The sequence below is a fragment of the Haliotis rufescens genome, unplaced genomic scaffold (assembly GCF_023055435.1).
Source record: "Haliotis rufescens isolate VD_foot unplaced genomic scaffold, xgHalRufe1.0.p SCAF_73, whole genome shotgun sequence".
In the NCBI taxonomy this organism is placed as follows: Eukaryota; Metazoa; Mollusca; class Gastropoda; order Lepetellida; family Haliotidae; genus Haliotis; species Haliotis rufescens.
In genome coordinates, this window is record NW_025964365.1 from 1,350,539 (window position 1) to 1,376,684 (window position 26,146).

Sequence of the window (26,146 nt, forward strand, 5' to 3'; positions counted from 1 at the left end):
GCAGTGTGGAGGGGAGAGTGGGCAGTGTGGAGGGGAGAGTGGGCAGTGTGGAGGGTGGAGTGGGCAGTGTGGAGGGGAGAGTGGGCAGTGTGGAGGGGAGAGTGGGCAGTGGGGAGGGGAGAGTGGGCAGTGTGGAGGGGAGAGTGGGCAGTGTGGAGGGTGGAGTGGGCAGTGTGGAGGGGAGAGTGGGCAGTGGGGAGGGTGGAGTGGGCAGTGTGGAGGGGAGAGTGGGCAGTGTGGAGGGGAGAGTGGGCAGTGTGGAGGGGAGAGTGGGCAGTGTGGAGGGGAGAGTGGGCAGTGTGGAGGGGAGAGTGGGCAGTGTGGAGGGGAGAGTGGGCAGTGGGGAGGGTGGAGTGGGCAGTGTGGAGGGGAGAGTGGGCAGTGTGGAGGGTGGAGTGGGCAGTGTGGAGGGGAGAGTGGGCAGTGTGGAGGGGAGAGTGGGCAGTGTGGAGGGTGGAGTGGGCAGTGTGGAGGGGAGAGTGGGCAGTGTGGAGGGGAGAGTGGGCAGTGTGGAGGGGAGAGTGGGCAGTGGGGAGGACGGAGTGGGCAGTGTGGAGGGTGGAGTGGGCAGTGTGGAGGGGAGAGTGGGCAGTGTGGAGGGGAGAGTGGGCAGTGTGGAGGGGAGAGTGGGCAGTGTGGAGGGGAGAGTGGGCAGTGTGGAGGACGGAGTGGGCAGTGTGGAGGGGAGAGTGGGCAGTGTGGAGGGTGGAGTGGGCAGTGTGGAGGGGAGAGTGGGCAGTGTGGAGGGTGGAGTGGGCAGTGTGGAGGGGAGAGTGGGCAGTGTGGAGGGGAGAGTGGGCAGTGTGGAGGGGAGAGTGGGCAGTGTGGAGGGGAGAGTGGGCAGTGTGGAGGACGGAGTGGGCAGTGTGGAGGGGAGAGTGGGCAGTGTGGAGGGTGGAGTGGGCAGTGTGGAGGGGAGAGTGGGCAGTGTGGAGGGGAGAGTGGGCAGTGTGGAGGACGGAGTGGGCAGTGTGGAGGGGAGAGTGGGCAGTGTGGAGGGGAGAGTGGGCAGTGTGGAGGGGAGAGTGGGCAGTGTGGAGTGGAGAGTGGGCAGTGTGGAGGGGAGAGTGGGCAGTGTGGAGGGGAGAGTGGGCAGTGGGGAGGGTGGAGTGGGCAGTGTGGAGGGGAGAGTGGGCAGTGTGGAGGGGAGAGTGGGCAGTGTGGAGGGGAGAGTGGCCAGTGTGGAGGGGAGAGTGGGCAGTGTGGAGGGGAGAGTGGCCAGTGTGGAGTGGAGAGTGGACAGTGTGGAGGGGAGAGTGGGCAGTGGGGAGGGGAGAGTGGGCAGTGTGGAGGGGAGAGTGGGCAGTGTGGAGGGGAGAGTGGGCAGTGTGGAGGGGAGAGTGGGCAGTGGGGAGGGGTGAGTGGGCAGTGTGGAGGGGAGAGTGGGCAGTGTGGAGGGGAGAGTGGGCAGTGTGGAGGGGAGAGTGGGCAGTGTGGAGGGGAGAATGGGCAGTGGGGAGGGGAGAGTGGGGAGGGGAGTGTTGGGACAGAGGAAAAGGGTGGATTGGGGAAGGTGGAAGTTCTGGTTGTCTAATAAAACAAACATAGTACTTATACCTTGCATGACCTAGTCACAGACAGAAAGTTTTGATTGCTAAGGAAGCAGATTCAGGAAATACTGGGGAGTGCTACTGGTCAAAATGTCATCTAGAGTTCTGAACTATTTCTATCTTGTCATGTTACAATTGGTGCTTTTATTAATATTTATATGAATGACTAAGATAATTAATGTCATTTAGTGCATGATAAATTAAATTTATTGGAATCATAATGAACATATTCAAATCAACCAATGGCACCAATGATTTCTTCACAAAAGGCACAATTGATTCCATTACTTTAATTAAATGAATTTTAAAAACTTCAAAGCAGAACTGTGTTGATAAATGACAGCTTTCTTGAATCAATCAGTCAAAAACAAAATTTCATCTTTTCACATTTTAAATCTTTCAACTTCAACATGTGAAGCTGTACACACAGATGTTTAAATATTCCAAAAGTGATGCATTCAAAAAACTTTGCTCATATCACAAACATTTGTTCTGAATCTTGTCATTTTAAATTCTGGTGCCCTTGACTTTGGACAAGTCAACAACAATATATTCATAAGGTCAATTTTGCATAAATACTAAAATATTCAAATAGTCTCAAGTTATCATTTTCATATAAATCTATCTTTATACCTCTTTCAGAAAGAATAACCTTGACCTTCAAAGTCAGCAAAGGTGCTCCCAAAACCTCCACTAGTTTGATGGTTAGTTGCAAGTGTTTCTAACCAGTTTTAGGACAGACAGATGGATGACGGGCTTAGACCTATGACATAAGCTTACACTGACTTGTTAAGGTGAGCGAGCAATCTTGCTATAAATAAGCACATCCTGAATTTTGTATATTCTATAAATTTGTGATAAGAACTCCAAGAGGTGGAAGTGTGCTCCAATCTGTCCTTGAGTATCTATCAAACAGTTTCATATAAACACTCTCCAAATGTGTCAACATCTAAACAGTTTTTCTAAATTACACATCCATCACTACAAAATGTTTATATATATGATAAAAGTTTCATGTTTACACTGCCAGTCTGATGAACATGTTCGGTCCTGGTTTAGATGAAAGTAGTGCACGGGGAAACTAAGGCTTTGTATTTCGGGAAATCATTAACTCCCAAATTGACACACAAAAGATGATCCAACTTGCAGGCAAGCAATGTCTTATGACAGGAACCCAACTAGGACAGCCTTTTGTTCCCAGCCAAGTCACCGTTAAAGCTGAACCCAACTAGAGGCAACCCTGTAATCTGTCACCAACACAGTGTGAAGTAAATGTTGTGTCTGGTCACCGCTGACATCACCACAAAGCTGCTGTAAACTGGTTTAATGCTACGTCTCCCATCCATTATGTTCCCCTTACTGCCTGCGCCACTACAGGAGACGAGTCTACATAGTTACCAGGTAGGGGTCGAGCGGCGAGGGGCCCAGTCTGCTGGGGGGAGGGGAGATGTCTCGCTGGAAACTCTACACACAAAAAGAAAATATGCATTATGATAACGTATTTTTATTTTTTCTAATAATTCAAACCTAGAATAATATTTTGGAATTATCTGTTCAAAATAACGTGGAAAGGTTCATTTTCCTCAATTACGCTCTCTAAAAAAAGTTATATATAAATCCAGTAGGAATTTGCTCACTTGAAACCAATTAATTTTGCAATAAATATAGTAGACCCAATCATAATGCTGTACATAATTAAAACTGGCATGGCTACCGCCTTTCTTTCACAAAACCAAATGCTAGGATTTTGCCAATAAGCTTTGATTACATATCACATACTTTAATGTCACATGTTTCAACTTTGACCTTACAATCAGATACGATACTGTGGTTGTCTTGGCTACTGCGAAAGTTCACAAGTAATATTTCCTTGTTGTTAAAAGAGCATGAAATATGGCATGACCACAGGTGGAGTCTGTCCCACACATCAGGTGTGGGTGTCAGGTGTAGGTGTCAGGTGTCATTTTCACGACATATCTCTAAGTTACATGACATATCAGTATTTTGGGGACACCCAATCAACATATCTGGATGCACCTTTGTCACCTGTGCTGTTCATTGGTGTTATATACATCTGTCTCACATACACCTGTGTCACTTACACCTGTGTCACATACATCTGTCTCACATACACCTGTGTCACATACACCTGACTCACATACATCTGACTCACATACACCTGTCTCACATACACCTGTCTCACATACACCTGTCTCACATACACCTGTGTCACATACACCTGTCTCACATACACCTGTGTCACATACACCTGACTCACATACATCTGTGTCACATACATCTGTCTCACATACATCTGTCTCACATACACCTGTCTCACATACACCTGACTCACATACATCTGTCTCACATACACCTGTCTCACATACACCTGACTCACATACATCTGTGTCACATACACCTGTCTCACATACATCTGACTCACATACATCTGTGTCACATACACCTGTGTCACATACACCTGTCTCACATACATCTGACTCACATACATCTGACTCACATACATCTGTGTCACATACACCTGTGTCACATACATCTGTCTCACATACATCTGTCTCACATACATCTGTCTCACATACACCTGACTCACATACATCTGTGTCACATACATCTGTCTCACATACATCTGTCTCACATACATCTGTCTCACATACATCTGTCTCACATACACCTGTCTCACATACATCTGACTCACATACATCTGTGTCACATACACCTGTGTCACATACACCTGTCTCACATACATTTGTCTCACATACATCTGTCTCACATACATCTGTCTCACATACATCTGTCTCACATACATTTGTCTCACATACATCTGTCTCACATACACCTGACTCACATACATCTGTCTCACATACACCTGACTCACATACATCTGTCTCACATACACCTGACTCACATACATCTGTCTTGCATACATCTGTCTCACATACACCTGACTCACATACATCTGTCTTGCATACATCTGTCTCACATACATCTGTCTCACATACACCTGTGTCACATACACCTGACTCACATACATCTGTCTCACATACATCTGTCTCACATACACCTGTGTCACATACACCTGACTCACATACATCTGTCTCACATACATCTGTCTCACATACACCTGACTCACATACATCTGTCTCACATACACCTGACTCACATACATCTGTCTCACATACACCTGACTCACATACATCTGTCTCACATACATCTGTCTCACATACATCTGTCTCACATACACCTGTCTCACATACATCTGTGTCACATACATCTGTCTCACATACATCTGTGTCACATACACCTGACTCACATACATCTGTCTCACATACACCTGACTCACATACATCTGTCTCACATACATCTGTCTCACATACACCTGACTCACATACATCTGTCTTGCATACATCTGTCTCACATACATCTGTCTCACATACACCTGTGTCACATACACCTGACTCACATACATCTGTCTCACATACATCTGTCTCACATACACCCGGCTCACATACATCTGTCTTACATACATCTGTCTCACATACATCTGTCTCACATACACCTGACTCACATACATCTGTCTCAAATACATCTGTCTCACATACATCTGTCTCACATACATCTGTCTCACATACACCTGACTCACATACATCTGTCTCACATACATCTGTCTCACATACACCTGTGCAATGTACACCTGTAGCTCGTTAACCTCTACAACCTTACCTTACTATGATATGACCCCAGAGTGTGAGGCTGTTCTACTGGCACCTGCAACAAACAGAAAGTTGCAGTATTATAATATACATTGCATTTTTCTCATTTTCACGCATTTCTCAGTTATCAAAATCAAACTATTCATAAGATCAATTACAAGGAATGCCATGCATCAGTTAATCAGAAAAATTAACATTAAAAATTCACTTATTTCATCATTGTTCATCAGGTGACTTGGATGATTTTCATCATCATCATCATCATCTTTCCCATGTGCATGTACACCTACTAACATCAAGCTTGGATCTACAGTCCAATACTGACCACCAGACCTATATAATGAAATTAGTGGCAAATACATTGTCTCCAAGCTGGAAGATTTAAATCTCTTCAGGAAGAAAATGGAAAATAACAATTTGTCCTCAGGTTCTACTGGAAACAAGAGGAAATGCTGGATGTTCTGAGAAGAAACAACAGAAGGCCAAACTGGTCATTGGTGGGTCCCTTAGGTATTAAGGAGTGGGAGTGAGCTTGCTTTAACGTTGCTTTGAACAGTATTCCAGTTATATCACGGCATGTCAGCTTGATGTGGGAGGAAAGCCGAAGTGATGAAGGTCTCAGACGTTTACCACTTTGATGAATAAGAGTATTTGTTTGTTGTTTAACGCCTCACTCAGCAATATTCCGGCTATATGACAGCAGACTGTAAATAACTGAGTATGGACCAGACAATCCAGTGACTGACATCATGAGCATCGATCCACGCAATTGGGATACGATGACATGCATCAACCAAGTCAGCGAGTCTGACCACCCGATCGTGTTAGTCACCTCTTACAACAAGCATAGTCGCCTTTTACAGCAAGCATGGGTTCCTAAGGCCTATTCTACCCCAGATCTTCACGGGTCAAATAAGAGTATGAGATGGACATGTATCTAATGACAAGACAGAATCAACTCATATTTAGAACAGCTCATAAACAGTTCATTCATCCATTTACTGCAGGAATGATTTGGTTTGGTTTGTTATTTTACGCTGCACTCAGCAATATTCCAGCTATATGACGGCAGTCTGTAAATAATCAAGTCTGGACCAGATAATCCAGTGATTTACATCATGAACATCGATCCACTCAGTTGGGATCGTTGACATGCATCAAGCAAGTCAGCGAGCCTGACCACCTGCTCCTTTAGTCGCCTTTTACGACAAGAATAGTCGCCTTTTACGGCAAGCATGGGTTGCTGAAGACCTATTCTACCCCGGATCTTCACGGGTTCAATGATGTTGAAATTTAGTCCCAAAACTAACCGTAACAACATCATTGATGTGTTGTTTAAGGTGATCGAGCTCCCTCACCAGCTTGCGAGCTTGGTGGACCGGGCTGTCCAGGGCAAATCCGCTCCTGAAACATCAATTATTCAATATTAGCTGTATATAGGCAACACGAGAGAGGTGTAAATAAACTACTCATTAACACCACTACGGACCCCAAGGGAATCTACCCAAGGATTATACTATCACTACATGACCCAAGTGAACTAACACAGGTCTAAACACACCATGGTTTCTCCCAGGGGAACTGACACCGCACATCATGGATCATATCACCATTCATCCAACAGACCAACATAATTAAATCATATACATGCACCATACAGGACTCAAGAGGAATTGACACAAGCGATCAACACAAATCTTCCATTATTGATCTCAGAAGGGGCCAACACAAATCTTCCATCACTGACCTCAGAAGGGGCCAACACAAATCTTCCATCACTGACCTCAGAAGGGGCCAACACAAATCTTCCATCACTGACCTCAGAAGGGGCCAACACAAATCTTCCATCACTGACCTCAGAAGGGGCCAACACAAATCTTCCATCACTGATCTCAGAAGGGGCCAACACAAATCTTCCATCACTGACCTCAGAAGGGGCCAACACAAATCTTCCATCACTGACCTCAGAAGGGGCCAACACAAATCTTCCATCACTGACCTCAGAAGGGGCCAACACAAATCTTCCATCAATGACCTCAGAAGGGGCCAACACCAATCTTCCATCACTGACCTCAGAAGGGGCCAACATAAATCTTCCGTCATTTATCTCAGAAGGGGCCAACACAAATCTTCCATCACTGACCTCAGAAGGGGCCAACACAAATCTTCCGTCATTGATCTCAGAAGGGGCCAACATAAATCTTCCATCACTGACCTCAGAAGGGGCCAACACAAATCTTCCATCACTGACCTCAGAAGGGGCCAACACAAATCTTCCATCACTGACCTCAGAAGGGGCCAACACAAATCTTCCGTCATTGATCTCAGAAGGGGCCAAAACAAATCTTCCATTATTGACCTCAGAAGGAGCCAAGTATCACAACAAACTCTGGAAGAACCAGCACAAGTCAACATGTATCACAACCAACTCAGGAAGAACTAACACAAGTCTACATGTATCACAACCAACTCTGGAAGAACCAGCACAAGTCAACATGTATCACAACCAACTCTGGAAGAACCAGCACAAGTCTACATGTATCACAACCAACTCAGGAAGAACTAACACAAGTCTACATGTATCACAACCAGGTCTGGAAGAACCAGCACAAGTCAACATGTATCACAACCAGGTCTGGAAGAACCAGCACAAGTCAACATGTACTACAACCAACTCTGGAAGAACCAGCACAAGTCTACATGTATCACAACCAACTCTGGAAGAACCAACACAAGTCTACATGTATCACAACCAGGTCTGGAAGAACCAGCACAAGTCAACATGTATCACAACCAGGTCTGGAAGAACCAGCACAAGTCAACATGTATCACAACCAGGTCTGGAAGAACCAGCACAAGTCAACATGTACTACAACCAACTCAGGAAGAACCAGCACAAGTCTACATGTATCACAACCAACTCTGGAAGAACCAACACAAGTCTACATGTATCACAACCAGGTCTGGAAGAACCAGCACAAGTTTACATGTATCACAACCAGGTCTGGAAGAACCAGCACAAGTCAACATGTACTACAACCAACTCAGGAAGAACCAGCACAAGTTTACATGTATCACAACCAGGTCTGGAAGAACCAGCACAAGTCAACATGTACAACAACCAACTCAGGAAGAACCAGCACAAGTCTACATGTATCACAACCAGGTCTGGAAGAACCAGCACAAGTTAACATATACCACAACCAACACAAGAACCAACACAAATTTAGCAAGGACAAAACTGATCTTTTTGAAAAATAACTGCAACTGTGTTGATAATATGGAATTTCTAGTTCCAGCCAGGTTGCTCTTTATTCCCTACAGAATGAGGAAGGCATTGATGATACGGAGGCACGTTCCATGACAATAGATCAATGATGTTACAGAATACAATGAGAATAGATGTCTATTGATCTATTGGTAACTCGATGCACTGCAACCACAATAGATCCTTGCTTACAGGAAGTATAAGACAGATCACACAGCACCCAAGGAAGTGATGTTTATATCCTGGTTGAAAACACGAGAGGATAGATCTGTAGACATTAGCAGACTTGAGTGGGTCTGATGAGAGCGGGGTGGAAACGTATGTGTGTGTGGATGAGGGACTCCATTACAGGGTTGAGGACACAGAGGGGGTTGGGACAGATGTCTGTGTACAGATGAGGGACTCCATTACAGGGTTGAGGACACAGAGGGGGTGGGGACAGATGTCTGTGTACAGATGAGGGACACCATTACAGAGGTTGAGGACACAGAGGGGGTGGGGACAGATGTCTGTGTAGAGATGAGGGATTCCATAACAGGGTTGCGGACACAGAGGGGGTGGGGACAGAGGGAGTGGGGTTGGATGTCTGTGTGTAGATGAGGGACTCCATTACAGGGTTTTGTCGAGAAGAAACTACAACATATGAAGATAAATTCATAAAAAAATGATACAAACTTCAGGTAGCCATTCCCCCACAAAAAATAACAAGGACCCTAAATCAAATTTAATTTATATTTACGTCCTCAAAATGTTATGGCAAACGAGGAAAGACACAGCATAGTTCACTCAAAAGTAGACTCTCTCACATTGGAGGCATGTAAAGAATTTAATTACAGTTGTCTCATTCAACATAAAGCGGTGTGAGCATGCATCCCGGCTGTATCCCCTGTTTAATCTGGTGAAGCCAGGCAGCTGGGTTTGTACTGCTGAAGGTTGGCCATGTAGACATCACGTCCTCCATGACAAGCCGTAATGCTTCTGTCAGCAGAAACTCATTGACAAATGTTACGTTAGCGCGCAACCTGATCCATGAACATCCCTTGACAACATTGACAGTGCCACCTACACACAGGATTACCTCAGCAGCGGACAGGCTGGACCCCAGAGGCCAAGGGGAGACATGGTTTGGGGGCAGTGGGTTTACTTTCAGTCATCAGGTACAATCTGTAGCAATGTTCCTTACAGGTACCTCTGGCATGCTGTGGGGGACACAGCAAGCCCCACTTGCGATAACTGGTCTGTTAGTGAGAGATGATGGGTGAGTGAGTGGATGGGTGCGGTTCGAGTCCATTTTCAGCAATATTCAGGCCATATCATGGTGCAAGGGATGCTAGAACGGTTTCACACATTGTACCCATATGGGAATAAAACCCTGGTTTTCAGCATACCAAGCCAAAGGTGTAACCACTAATACTAACCTAAAAAGGGCGGAAGAGGAAATACAGTAATGTGCCAGCGTTCTGGAACACCATACACCTCATGGGTGACAGTGGCGGTGTACACTACTCAGCAACATCCCAGACATACTACAGCAGGGACACCAACAATGGCCGTCAGAGGACTTTGTCATGGGAGCACATGGCTGTACCTGAGTCAGGATGTGTGTCAGCAACACTAGAAATGGCTTCACACAGCAAGTGAGTGAGTGGGTGGATGAGGGTATGTGAGTGAGTGGTTGAGTGTGAGTATGTGAGTCTGAGAGGGTGAGTGTGAGTATGTGAGTGAGTGGTTGAGTGTGAGTATGTGAGTCTGAGAGGGTGAGTGTGAGTATGTGAGTGAGTGGTTGAGTGTGAGTATGTGAGTGAGTGGTTGAGTGTGAGTATGTGAGTGAGTGGTTGAGTGTGAGTATGTGAGTCTGAGAGGTTGAGTGTGAGTATGTGAGTGAGTGGTTGAGTGTGAGTATGTGAGTGAGTGGTTGAGTGTGAGTATGTGAGTGAGTGGTTGAGTGTGAGTATGTGAGTGAGTGGTTGAGTGTGAGTATGTGAGTGAGTGGTTGAGTGTGAGTATGTGAGTGAGTGGGTGAGTGTGAGTATGTGAGTGAGTGGGTGAGTGTGAGTATGTGAGTGAGTTGGCAAGTAGAAGTATGTGAGTGGGTGAGTGTGAGTATGTGAGTGTGAGTGTGAGTATGTGAGTGAGTGGGTGAGTGTGAGTATGTGAGTGAGTTGGCAAGTAGAAGTATGTGAGTGGGTGAGTGTGAGTATGTGAGTGTGAGAGGGTAAGTGTGAGTATGTGAGTGAGTTGGCAAGTAGAAGTATGTGAGTGAGTTGGCAAGTAGAAGTATGTGAGTGAGTTGGCAAGTAGAAGTATGTGAGAGGGTAAGTGTGAGTAAGTGAGTGAGTGTGCAAGAGTGAATATGTGAGAGTGTGAGCATGTGATAGAGTGTGAGATAGTTAATATGAACAGGTGACAGTCAGGTCTAGCCACCACGACACATCATCTGGTCAGTCAGTGGCCCCAGGACCCAGGACCCAGACAATAACATGCACAGTCTCACGCCAGCCTCGGCTGAGAGGGATGCTAATGGATTATGCAGGATAGCTGCTGACCAAGGCTATTCAATATTTTATGAGATATCATTACAATGTCAACAAATCCCACAAATGATTCATTGTTCTGTCCTGGCAATGTTGTGAGGGGCTGGGAGAGACACTACCAGTACACAGGAGACACTGCCAATGAGTATATTAGGATTATACATGACACTCAAACAAGGAGCCCCCGACCCATCAATAATTCAAATGATTGTAATGCAAAGAAAACTGATCATCCCACTGAAAGGATATCCTACAGGTGCTTTATTCTGCCTGCCAGGGCATGCAAGCAGCTTTAGCAATTCGTCACCTGTACCATGTCTGGAGACAAGGGTTTCACACAGTGTACTCATGCAGGGCATAGAACCTGGACCTTGGTGAGTGAGTGAGTGAGTGAGTGAGAGAGTGGACCTTTGACATGACGGGCAACACTGTAACCACTTGGCTACCTAACCTCCCCCTGAGTGAGTGAGTGAGTGAGTGAGTGAGTGAGTGAGTGAGTGAGTGGACCTTTGACATGACAGGCAACACTGTAACCACTTGGCTACCTAACCTCCCCCTGAGTGAGTGAGTGAGTGAGTGAGTGAGTGAGTGAGTGAGTGAGTGAGTGAGTGGACCTTTGACATGACAGGCAACACTGTAACCACTTGGCTACCTAACCTCCCCCTGAGTGAGTGAGTGAGTGAGTGAGTGGACCTTTGACATGACAGGCAACACTGTAACCACTTGGCAACCTAACCTCCCCCTGAGTGAGTGAGTGAATGAGTGAGTGAGTGAGTGAGTGAGTGGACCTTTGCCATGACGGGCAACACTGTAACCACTTGGCTACCTAACCTCCCCATGAATGAGTGAGTGAGTGAGTGAGTGGACCTTTGACATGACGGGCAACACTGTAACCACTTGGCTACCTAACCTCCCCCTGAGTGAGTGAGTGAGTGAGTAGGTCTTTGGCATGACAGGCAACACTGTAACCACTTGGCTACCTAACCTCCCCCTGAGTGAGTGAGTGAGTGAGTAGGTCTTTGGCATGACAGGCAACACTGTAACCACTTGGCTACCTAACCTCCCCCTGAGTGAGTGAGTGAGTGAGTGAGTGAGTGAGTGAGTGGACCTTTGACATGACAGGCAACACTGTAACCACTTGGCTACCTAACCTCCCCCTGAGTGAGTGAGTGAGTGAGTAGGTCTTTGGCATGACAGGCAACACTGTAACCACTTGGCTACCTAACCTCCCCCTGAGTGAGTGAGTGAGTGAGTGAGTGAGTGAGTGAGTGAGTGAGTGAGTGAGTGAGTGAGTGAGTGAGTGGACCTTTGACATGACAGGCAACACTGTAACCACTTGGCTACCTAACCTCCCCCTGAGTGAGTGAGTGAGTGAGTAGGTCTTTGACATGACGGGCAACACTGTAACCACTTGGCTACCTAACCTCCCCCTGAGTGAGTGAGTGAGTGAGTAGGTCTTTGGCATGACAGGCAACACTGTAACCACTTGGCTACCTAACCTCCCCCTGAGTGAGTGAGTGAGTGAGTGAGTGAGTGAGTGAGTGAGTGAGTGAGTGGACCTTTGACATGACAGGCAACACTGTAACCACTTGGCTACCTAACCTCCCCCTGAGTGAGTGAGTGAGTGAGTGAGTGGACCTTTGACATGACAGGCAACACTGTAACCACTTGGCAACCTAACCTCCCCCTGAGTGAGTGAGTGAATGAGTGAGTGAGTGAGTGAGTGAGTGGACCTTTGCCATGACGGGCAACACTGTAACCACTTGGCTACCTAACCTCCCCCTGAGTGAGTGAGTGAGTGAGTGAGTGAGTAGGTCTTTGACATGACGGGCAACACTGTAACCACTTGGCTACCTAACCTCCCCCTGAGTGAGTGAGTGAGTGAGTAGGTCTTTGACATGACGGGCAACACTGTAACCACTTGGCTACCTAACCTCACCTTACATGTCATTGTCTATACTACTACTTGAGTGAGTGAGTGAGTGAGAGTGAATGAGTGAGTGAGTGAGATCCTTACTTCAGCTTGAAAAATCTAGTTTAAGCCTGGTGTCAATAAACCAGTGGTCGAGAGCATGAGCATCACACCTCTGGTGTCCCAATCTGGATCCCAAACGAGTATTACTCCTTGGGAATGCCTGTTCAAGATACATCCATTTACACTAACTGCCATTTTTAGTTTCCATCCTGTACCTAATCTATTGGCACACTTGAGTCTGAACATGGAAGTAGATATCATTAGATGAACTATGGTAATTAGACTTAGTGTATACTTAGACATCACTACTTGTCCTTTAACTTGCAGAGAGTGTCTTTATTCAGTGTCTCAGATGAAACATTTGTTCACCATTAATTGTCTTTCACTGGGGCACGGCTGGCCCAGTCATCTAAGGCACCGCAATTCACTGTGCAGAGTTGTGTCTCCTTGACATGACGGAAACCTATTGTGGGTTCGAATCGATTCTGTTTTCACGTTTGTCAGCACCATACCCGTACTTGTGGGTTTCAACAAAGTGGTAAATGTCAGAGACTGCATCTATTTAGACTTTCCTCCCACATTCAGTTGACATGCCATGACATAACTGCAATACTGTTAAAAGCAGAGTTAAACCCAACTCACTCACTCACTCACTTTCAATCTGATCTCATAACGAAGCAAACTCTGAACTCTGCAAGGTACACAAACATTTAGTCCCAGAAATAAAGTTTATCTTATTTGAAAATATATATCTAAAAAATATAAAATATATCCCAAATGGAGACAAGAACAATGCTTAATTTCAGGATCCTAGAGCTAAGACAATCTAGACTTGCTAAATCATTCTAGACTTGAGGTGGATTTTTTTTTAATGTTCTGTTCGGTCCAGGAGAGGGTACTGTAGGGTTCGTGTACAGAGAATTGACGTAATTCCTCCACTCGTCAACATTGGTGCTTGTTCCTAAACTGTTCACTTATAAAGCTCATTATCAGCATATGCCACACATGAAACCCCATTCCACTAAACCCTCTTCATATTTCAATATAATCCTAAAGTTCAACAGAAACAGATACTGGGCCATTGAAACTGAAATTTTTACCTAGTTATTTAAGCCTCTGCGTCCCGTTGTTTGATATAATCAATACAATGCCAGGCACGTCACGGAAGGAGGATGTGCCACACGGACCAGCATCCCAGTCTGCCGCCAGCCCCATGCCTGCACCCTTCCACTCGCAGTGATGGCAACAACAGCGTATTGACAGCAGCTTCAATACTACACATCCTGGCTTCAGCCTGTAAATGTCAGAGGTCGGGGAGTAATGAGCCTGCATCCGTCTACAACTGCCCCTAGCGGTGGCACACACAGCATCTCCATACCCATGAGGCCCCCTGCTAATCTCTACGCTATCAATGTACAGTTATACGGCCCTTAATGTCATAGTCGGTTATCTTATGTCTTATCACATTTAATTGAAATATTAATGACGTTAACTTTGACATTTCCACAGAATGAGCAGCCACATACACAATGGCAGTTAATCTTGATGACATTTTGGAAAAGTTGCAATGAGCACCAACATGTAATTCCACACTAATCATCCGACGCATATGAAACAGTTTTCCATAACTCTTTAAATATTAAAGATGCACGATTAGATTTGCAGTTGTGTCTTCCGGCATGGGTAGTTTTTGCATATTCTTATAGAGAAATAGTTCGTCTACATACCCGGTACTCAATATTAAAAAGACAACATTTACGATGGAAAGGTTTGTCATATTTAGATTTAGTTCAAACAGATACTTCATTCCAAAGACACATGCACTGATCGTTACATTGTTTTTTGTGCGCATGTTTTTTGCATGTATGCAGATTCTCTAAAAAAGTTCCCTAAAGCAATATTGTGTTGCCATGGTATTCTTTTACTTTGTTCTGTTTAAAGTTGAACTCCATATTCCCCCTATATAAGAGACCACAGGAGCTTGTAACGTGAAAAATAGCACCTACCGGTACGAGATATATGGTCACACCCAGTGTCAGTGTACTATATAAAGGGAAAGTGGTGTAACGAGGCCAACACACTAACTACGTTCCAGGACAAATTCAACAATGTCCACTGTAAATACCCCTTAAAAACTATACTCTCATTTCAAGCCAATACACTAGCTACACAATGAGACATAGATGAAGATAATCGAAGCTGTGCTTTTGGAGCTAGCGTCTTCAGAAGCTCAAATTATCGTCAGTCAGTGGTTTCTGAGGGTCGCTGGGGTACAGAAAACAATTACCTTCCCCCCCCCCCCCCCCCAATGCTTGTAATGTTTACGATGACCCTCCCCATGTCCTTGTACATTTTTTCAAGACCCTCCCTGGAAAGGCGAAATGCAAATCACTTTATATTTTATTATAAATTGTCCATTTGTTCATTACCCTCTCCGAATATGTGTATTATTCTTTATGGGGTGGCCCAGTCGTCTAAGGTGCCGCGATTCGCTGTGCAGAGTTGTGTCCCTTGGGCACGCCAGAAACCTATGATTGTGGGTTCAAATCCCAGTTCCCCCCAATTACGTTTCTAGGTTTGTCAGCACCATACCCGTGCTCCTGGGTTTCACCGAAGTGGTAAACGTCTTAGGCCTGCATCACTTCGGGCTTTCCTCTTACATTAAGCTGACACGCCGTGATATAACTGGAATAATGTTAAAAGCGGCTTTAAACCCAACTCACTCACTCACTCACTTTATGACCCTCTGACACCCCCACCCTTGTAATAAATGACCAGTCCCTTACTGCAGTCAGTAACCAATGAGCATCCCCCATGCCAATGGGGTACGATGACAAGCAACCATCCTAGTCACCAAGCCTGGCCATCAGATCCATCATATCACCTCATACAGCATGGGTTGCTAGGGAGCCATTCCATACAGACTTCCCACTGCCTGAGTAGTACAATAAGCAGAAGAATAACAAAGTTGAGGATGAATGTTCATAACATTTGATTGTATAGGCAGAAACAGTGATGAATCTATTTTTAGACGATAACCATGTTGAGCTTTCCCTTGTCTATACTGCGCAGTGCAGGGCAAAACGTTTGTTTTCCAATATCAAATATGATAATATAAAAGTAACTGTTTGTAGTCGTGAGTAGCCAGGCAATAAACAGGATCCATCCATCCCTATTATTTATAAGTCTGTCAGTTTCTTGACTTCAACACTCCATGTAAAGGTTCATTCATTTATTCACCGACACAGACTTCATCCATGTTTCTCTCGTAACATTACCAACCACACATGACAATTTTTAAACAGTAGGGTCGTCACCTAACTCTTACAAAGTGACCTACATTTGTCTGCCCCGAGGGTGACGTTTGGGCCATTACTGTTATTTCAGCTCACTGATGTCAGCAGGGGCCGACATGGAGCATTGTCGGGATGATGTACAGGATTTCATTCTACACACCTCGGGTCTTGACGGGCCAATTAGTGCTGGACACCTAAACATACATGTTGCCATTGTTCTTACACAAGACAATAGAAAAACGGAGGTAAACACATTGATGGTGCGTGTCTGTGAACACATCTACCACAAAGCAAGGGCTCATATTACATGCATGGACAGGAGGCTGTGTCGGGGGCAAGGACGGCATGTAATCAACTACCTCTCGGAGCTTGATCATTAATACATGGCCTTCGGAAACATAGGATTCGGGGTTTGAGGTTTAACTACTTGGCTTCCAATGCCATGATACAAACTTTCACAAATGTAGCGAAAAATCAAAATTTGGTATTTTTATCTTCCTGAACAATTTTTCTTTTTCATAATGCTGGTGTTTATGAGTGTGTCAAGTTTTGATACCTATGACAGAGATGCTGATCACTTTCAGGGTGAAAGTACAATGATTAGTGGTGTTATTTGTTGACTTGAACTGTTAAAACCAGGAAAAGTTTATTTTTTGGATGGAATACTGGCTGACCTGCTTCAACATAAGCAATTAATCTTATGTCATCAAAACTAACAGGGTAAATGTATAAATAACATAACTCTTTCCTACGTAATTCTTTCTGACATAAGTTTTTGCCAACGTAACTCTTACCAACATAACTCTTACCAACGTAATTGTTACCAATATAACTCTCTCCAACGTAACTCTTTCCAGCGTAAGTTTACTCCAACATAACCTTTCCTACGTAACTCTTTCCTATGTTACTCTTTCCAACATAACTTTTATCAACATAACTCTTTCCTTCGTAACTCTTTCCAATGTAACTCTTACCAACGTAATTGTTACCAATATAACTCTCTCCAACGTAACTCTTTCCAGCGTAATTTTATTCCAACATAACTCTTTCCTACGTAACTCTTTCCAACATAACTCTTACCAACATAACTCTTTCCAACATAACTTTTATCAACATAACTCTTTCCTTCGTAGCTCTTTCCAATGTAACTCTTACCAACATAACTTTTCCAACATAACTCTTACCAACATAACATTTACCAACGTAACTCTTACCAATATAACTCTTTCCTTCGTAGCTCTTTCCAATGTAACTCTTACCAACATAACTTTTCCAACATAACTCTTACCAACATAACATTTACCAACGTAACTCTTACCAATATAACTCTTTCCTACGTAACTCTTTCCAACGTAACTCTTTCCAACATAACTCTTACCAACATAACTCCTTCCTTCATAACTCTTTACAGCATAAGCCTTACCAACATCACTCTTTCCTTTGTAACTCTTACCAACATCACTCTTTCCTTTGTAACTCTTACCAACATCACTCTTTCCTTTGTAACTCTTACCAACATCACTCTTTCCTTTGTAACTCTTACCAACATCACTCTTTCCTTTGTAACTCTTACCAACAACACTCTTTCCTTTGTAACTCTTACCAACATAACTCTTACCAACATCACTCTTTCCTTTGTAACTCTTACCAACATCACTCTTTCCTTTGTAACTCTTACCAACATCACTCTTTCCTTTGTAACTCTTACCAACATCACTCTTTCCTTTGTAACTCTTACCAACATCACTCTTACCAACATAACTCTTTCTAACATAACTCTTACCAACATAACTCTTTCTAACATAACTCTTTCTATGCAACTCTTTCCAACGCAAATCTCATAAGTATTGATATCAACACTGCCATCAATGACAGCCCTCGAAGAGCCCAGGGGTCTGACAGTCAACAAGCGAATGAAAAAAAGACTCCTAATCTTTGCTCCAAGTTTGAGTGGACTGACCTAGTCTCAAGTGAAAGGCGGAGGATGAAGAACTGGGGCTTCTGTGTGACGGTGACCAACTACCTCCCTTCCAGTTATTATATATCCATAAATCTACATGGTATAAGAACTTGTTTGTACTAAAAATAACACATGCTATTTTCTAAATGATTAGGGACATGTTTTTTTAAATTGTTTTAGGGATCCTCAGAGCCTTAAAAACACGAAAAATAGTGCCGAGGTACTGTAGCTCACTTGGATATGTACACAACAGTAGATGACAAATACCTACGGGCCCCACAAATTTGAAAAACAAATCATCTGACAGTTGCTTTAAGTCCAACTTGATGAGAGAATTTCTGTATGTCGTTATACAAGAGCTATCAAAACAATACTATGGCATTGGGATTCAGGGATTCAAAAATGTTAACAAAGACAGACACTTAAAAAAAAGTTGCCTTCAGCATTGTTTTTAAAAAAAGAGGCCAAAGTCATCGATATCCCCTGCAATGGCAAATACTTGTCATGAATACATCAACAAGTTATATATAAACCTTGTTGCAATTGAAACTTGAAAAAAAATTAATTTAAAATGATTTTCCAAACTTTCAGAAGGCACCATTCAAACACTAGGAATATCTATGTGCCAAGGTTGGTGAAGAAATACGGTATGGTTTTCAAGATCTGGCCTGGAAATGAGCACTACCACCATTTCAAGTCAAAGTTGTTGCCATGGAAACTTTAAAAAAATGTTTTTGTTGATAACCCCAAACTATCAAAAGGCTCCGGTTCACCATTAGACCTATCTATGTGACAAGTGAGGTAAAGAAATAGTGTTCTGTTTTCAAGATCTGTTCCAGGAACGATATCTTCCACGGACTGACGGATGAATGGACGGACTGATGGTGTCAATTTTTATAACCCACCCACAACACAATGTTGGGGATAAAAAGTTCTGCATATTGAGGACTAAAGGCTAACCCAAACATCTAATGATTAGAACAAAGCGAGATACATACACGCCAAAGTTCAGTCCCCAAGCCAAATATTTCTTTTGAGATAATTTAAAATATCGCATGAACCCGAACTTATGCGTTTAGCCCTACTACACATGACACATGCATCAAATTTCATTCCATTTAAAAATAAATGGCTGACTAATGCCCGAAAATAATATTCAAACCTTTCAGTCAGGTGAGCTAAACTTGAAAAAGAATAATCTGAAAATCACTGTTACTTTCTTACCCTGAATACAAACTATATGTGCACACAACGCATGACATTGCAATATTAACATGGTAAGATATACAGTTAATTTATGAAAAGGAAGACAAATCTACTGAAATTCATTCACTGAAAATCTTTGCAATTGTATTTTTATGGAATATTTCTCCATGGTATTTTTGCTGTACTTTTCTCTTCATGAGTATTCATTGTCAAGCTTTTTCAAACTATGAATTCCTATTCCATTATCTTTTAAATACAGATTATAATTCTTTTCATCACATTCAAATCAGACCTCTCTTGAAAATCTGACAACAGCGAAACACTACCACGTGAACAGCGTGACAACTCCATCACTGCAAACGAGCTGCGTATGCAATGCAGCAAATAACTTTGACACTTTGTTAATCAGATCTTGATGACATAGCACACTTGCTGAATCGCTCTAACAGGATCAGATTATAGTAGTCATGTCAGCTGTTTCAACACCATGCAATGCAGCCAGGAAAGTTTAAATTCAATATCCTTCGAGACGGAATTTAAATTTTTGTATCAGAATAATCCATGGCTCCAGGGCTGGTAGAAGCGTTGAGTGGCGGGTCGTGGGCAGCCCCAAACACTCCAGCCTGACCAGCATATCAAGTACACCCTCAGTCAATATTTGTCAATAATCAGGAACTACAATATGTCCGCAGTAAGCAATGCATGGTCACACCGAGACCGCTCCACCAGACTTTTATGATATGGAGGATCATGCAGATCGGTCCAGCCAACTCGTAAGATCCCCTTTCCAGCTTCATTGCTATTCAAGTGTGCATGGATTTCAACAATTTTTCTTTCTTTATAGCCTTCTGAATCAACTTTGAGTTTTATTTTTTGAATATAAATTAGGGGACTGATTCCTGAATGAATATTTGGAGTCATGCTCAGGGCGGGGTGAGATCGTGGAAAAGGAAATGCCAGTCGGTGGAGAGCGAAGGGACAGCTTAAGTGTAAGGGTAATAGCCTGCTTGACATTCTAACCCAAGTCTGGACTCATCCCACACCGTGCATCAGCAACGCTATTTACACAAGTTTTTGGACAAACACAAAAAAGCCATTGGAAAAAGTTGACGAATATTTTCATGTTTGTTATGAGAGGACAGTGAGGTTGTTGGCCTACTACACGGGGGGGAGGGGACGTGTATATAGTTTGGAGTCAGGCAGGACTGAGGTGTGTCCGAGTGCCGTTCATACATGCCGCCACCTTCACCATCATCTGGTATACGGCAGATCTTACCAGCAGCTGGCCTCGGCTTACAGTCAAGGACTTAACATATAGGAGTTTGCATTTTTCATATATACTGACACACTTTGAAAATGTATATTCAATTTTTTGTAATATTCGATCAAAGTTGCTCTAGGTATTTAGGCATGAGATAATCAAACACAACAACGTTGTTGATGGGTTCGGAACTCATTCAGTGTTTTTTACATAGCCTTGGTTCTTCATTTCTGATTTCGAGTTATAGTTGATGAATTGTTCAATGCGTTTCAAAACATTACAAGACACGTACACTGCAGAATTGTAATTATGTCTGTCAAGCGTTTTATATAAACAACGTTCTACAGAACATTCTATAAAGTTCTAGAGATGGAGTTTCAAAATAATTCTTTTATTACAGACATTACTTATATAAAGCAATTACTTTGAAATTATCAGTAAGGCCAATCGTTACTTTGTTTTCTATTTCTGTCCAGCTTAGTCTAATTTTTAATTAAAAAATGTAATCTTTTGTTAATTTTTTTCTTGTTTTTTTGTGTTAAACCTTTCCTTTTTCCTTTGACTTGCACTTGACGGTTGGCGCCGGAGGGAAAAGAAACTCACCTTTCATGAACACATAGTTTCACAGGGTGATATGATAGTGATTCATGAACACCTAGTATCACAGGGTGATATGATAGTGATTCATGAACACATAGTATCACAAGGTGATATGATAGTGATTCATGAACACCTAGTTTCACAGGGTGATATGATAGTGATTCATGAACACCTAGTATCACAGGGTGATATGATAGTGATTCATGAACACATAGTATCACAGGGTGATATGATAGTGATTCATGAACACCTAGTATCACAGGGCGATATGATAGTGATTCATGAACACCTAGTATCACAGGGCGATATGATAGTGATTCATGAACACCTAGTATCAAAGGGTGATATGATAGTGATTCATGAACACCTAGTATCACAGGGTGATATGATAGTGATTCATGAACACCTAGTATCACAGGGTGATATGATAGTGATTCATGAACACCTGGTATCACAGGGCGATATGATAGTGATTCATGAACACCTAGTATCACAGGGTGATATGATAGTGATTCATAAACACCAGTATCACAGGGTGTTATGATAGTGATTCATGAACAAATGCTTAGGACATACAGTAAACTACAGTTATAACGAACTCAAAGGGACCACTAATTTTAGTTTGTTATAACCGGCGTTCGTAAGGCGCATATACATGGACGGGACCCATAAAAAAAGTTTGTTATATCCGTCAGTTCGTTATAAGCTTGTTCGTTATAAATATAGTTTACTGTAGTTGACTCATACAATGGACTCAGCTCATGGAAATGGCTTTTGTCGCTTTTATTTTTATTATTACAAAGAAATGAACCTGACACCAAACAAATTTTGACTTCGAGAACCTGTACAACAAAACATTTAATTGACCTGGCCTGAAAATATTTCTGTTAAACATTATCTCCTTCAAGTTGCCATGCGATAGAATCATCAAGAAGTTCTATTCGTGTCTTCTCCTTCTCCTGATATCTCGGTAAAACACATGTTTTCTAAACTTAGTCTGAAGTAAGTTATCTTAAAAAAACTAGGTTATACTTAATCTGTCAATGAGCTCAACATCTGTGCCATTCCTATCTAACAGTTACCATACAAGCCCCATCAGGCCTTAATGAATTAATCATCAGCTTTTCATCACTGCCTGCCTCAATACAAAACAACTCTGGGATTCCTGGTCAGAATATATACCTATGCTTGTTGTAAGAGGCATCCAAATGGATCAGATGGTGAGGCTTGGTGACTGGACTGATGCATGTCATTGTATCCCAATACATCTTCCCGAGGCAAGAGAGTTAACTGACTTTAAAAGTCCAGTTTCCACCCTTGCCGAACTAGGCTAGAAATCCTTGGGCCACCAGTGGCTTTTACGAGTTATTTTTTTTCTAAGCCTCTCCTATGGACCAATCATATTCCACCTCTCGTATCACTTGCTTCAAACAAAATGGCGGCATCCAGTCAAGACGATCTGATCAACAATCAGGATCTATATTGTGATAAACGGGTCTTACATCGCGAAGTGCATCAAATCGCTGGCGCACCTTGATTAAAAACATGAAAAGATTTGGAAAAACATGTTGACAATGGTGCACATGCTTTGCAAATCCTGCAATCGACCAAAATCTCCATTACAGTTTACGAACCGGATTTTGATTTTGTTATGAGATTTTGATTGAACTATGTATAGACTTGTTAACACCAGCCTAGTTCGGCAAGGGTGGAAACTGGACTTTTATAGTCAGTAAATTCCCTTGCCTCAGGAAGATGATCCCAATAGTGCTGATTGATGCTGATGATGTGAATCATTGTATTGTCTTGATCCAGACTTGATGATATACAGACTGCCATCGTATAGATGGAATTATAATAGCTAACTGCATCCTTAAACAACAAACAAACAAACAAACAAACAAACAAACACACAACAAAACATCATGAAACTGTCCCAAGTACCTACTGACAAAGCAAATTGTGAAGTGTGTTCCTTCTAAATTCATTATTTGATGTACTACACAACATATATAGACATAACACCATCCATGCTTCAGTTTGTATAAAACAAGAGAGAAAACAAAAGAAAATGCATACAGCTTCACATTTTTTAACAACAACAAAATGGAAACCAATAATTATTCCTTTGTGGCCTAATCCCCACAACATACACAGCCGAGCGACAATCCCGTTTCGATCAGATATGCTTAAAGTCCATCAGATCTGCCCATCTCACTCAGTGCATGTGGCAAGACCACCCCATCTATTCAGGTGAAGAAATTAAACCCTCAGTGATAATATGTTGATCCACGGACAACAGGTCTGTGGCTAGATAATGTTTCCTCACCTGTCAGGCAATGTCAATCTGGTACTTATGACAGGAGTCGTACCCTCCCCAATACACTTGAGCGCTACTGGTGGCATGGTGGGGATCGGCCAGCTAATCCTCTCTACTAGTTGCTTTGCATGTCTCTGCTAATAAATCACATTGACAATACAATATGGAGATGCCTTGCAAGATCAACTTTCACAAATATCAGTCTCTCATAGCAGAGGCGAACGAGCATGAATACAAATAAGATTGTCTGTTTGCACAAGGACATGCTCTCTAGTGGCATACACAAAAAACACACCAGAAAAACCTTCAATAAGCTTTTGTTGGGAAGATGAGCTTCAGCGTTATAGAAACTTGGTGAGCTCTGACTATACTACACGCGGGAAGAATGGGTGTTATTGTGGGTGTGTATGAAATGAGGCCAGCACATTGTGACCAGGTGTCGGCGTAACCCAGCTGTGTCAACTGATGTCGGACAAGAGGGGTTAGGGGGGCAGGGCAGTATACATCTGTTGACACATATTGTGTTTACAATTTAAACATCTCGTTTTCACTTTCGAAGGACATAGTGTGGTACCAGGATGGAAAGAGTGAGTGAATGTTGTTTTATGTCCCGGCAGAAACATTCAGGCAATATCACAGCAGCTTCTCAATAAATGATTTTTTTCTTGGGAAATCAGTGGTTGTCACATGGGTGAGCTAGTGAGTGAATCTGGTTTTACACCAGCTTTTGCAATACATCAGCTGCATGACAGGGGACAATACATCAGCTGCATCACGACAGGAGACAATACATCAGCTGCATCACGACAGGGGACAATACATCAGCTGCATGACAGGACAATACATCAGCTGCATCACGACAGGAGACAATACATCAGCTGCATCACGACAGGGGACAAAACATCAGCTGCATCATGACAGGAGACAATACATCAGCTGCATCATGACAGGAGACAATACATCAGCTGCATCATGACAGGAGACAATACATCAGCTGCATCATGACAGGGGACAATACATCAGCTGCATCATGACAGGACAATACATCAGCTGCATCATGACAGGAGACAATACATCAGCTGCATCATGACAGGAGACAATACATCAGCTGCATCATGACAAGACAATCCATCAGCTGCATCATGACAGGGGACAATACATCAGCTGCATCATGACAGGAGACAATACATCAGCTGCATCACGACAGGGGACAATACATCAGCTGCATCATGACAGGGGACAATACATCAGCTGCATCACGACAGGGGACAATACATCAGCTGCATCATGACAGGAGACAATACATCAGCTGCATCATGACAATACAATCCATCAGCTGCATCGTGACAGGACAATACATCAGCTGCATGACAGGAGACAATACATCAGCTGCATCATGACAGGAGACAATACATCAGCTGCATGACAGGAGACAATACATCAGCTGCATCGTGACAGGACAATACATCAGCTGCATCATGAATCTCACCCAAGTGGCATGGGACATTAAACATATCAACACAAATTTGATAACAAAAATATTGTGGAGTGTGGATATGATAGATATCAAAAAGGTGAGATTCTATTTATCATTCAAAATCACTCTTCCAACTCTTTCAGTTAGTAAACTATGAAGACAAGAGTCTTGAGTGTAAAATGTTCACATAGCTCAGGTTTAAGTAGTAGAGAGACTAGTGATCACTTGATTGTGACATCATGGTAATGTAATGAAGGTGGTTGTTAGTATCAGCAACAACCTCCGTTATTGCTGACCCCTGAAATCCGGGGTAGAATAGGTCTTCAGCAACCCATGCTTGCCGTAAAAGGCGACTATGCTTGTTGTAAAAGGCGACTAACGGGATCGGGTGGTCAGACTCGCTGACTTGGTTGATGCATGTCATTGCGTGGATCGATGCTCATGATATTAATCACTGGATTGTCTGGTCCAGACTCGATTATTTACAGACTGCCGTCATATAGCTGGAATATTGCTGAGTGCGGCGTAAAACAACAAACCAACCAACCAACCGTTATTGCTGTATGACAACACGAATGTCTAGGTGTGTGTGTGTGTGTGAATATGTATCACGTGTGTATCATATGCATATATCTGTGTGTCATGTAGGTACAGGCATGTGTATCACGTGTCTACATGCATGTGTGGAGTGCCGAGCTTGGGCAGCAGGGGCAGACGGCATCACTCCGCCATGTTTTCCTGCAAGTGCACTGGATGCCCCCGTCTAACATGGGATCAGACTGTTATTTTTAACATGCAGGAAACATTGGCTGCTATTATTTGCCAAGACTTCCACATGTAGACTGCAAGGTATGACTTGACAGTGAGATGTGCAGCGCAGCGTAATCCCGTGTCTGAAGCCTCGCCAGCATGGTCTACATGCCTTCTGGCACTTCACAGTCAGATGTGTACCACATGTACATATCAGCCAT

General features: G+C 43.2%; 1 protein-coding gene across 1 annotated transcript in view; it reads right to left on the reverse strand.

Moving 5' to 3' along the window:
* The window catches only part of LOC124119183 (TALPID3 protein-like), a 142,731-nt gene that overhangs the window by 34,329 nt on the left and 82,256 nt on the right, over positions 1-26,146 (reverse strand). The window contains exons 9-11 of the mRNA XM_048388547.1: positions 6,589-6,682; positions 5,289-5,333; positions 2,949-3,014 (exon numbers count right to left, since the gene is read on the reverse strand). Coding sequence (XP_048244504.1) covers positions 2,949-3,014; positions 5,289-5,333; positions 6,589-6,682 — 205 coding nt within the window. The remainder of the gene's footprint in view (positions 1-2,948; positions 3,015-5,288; positions 5,334-6,588; positions 6,683-26,146) is intronic.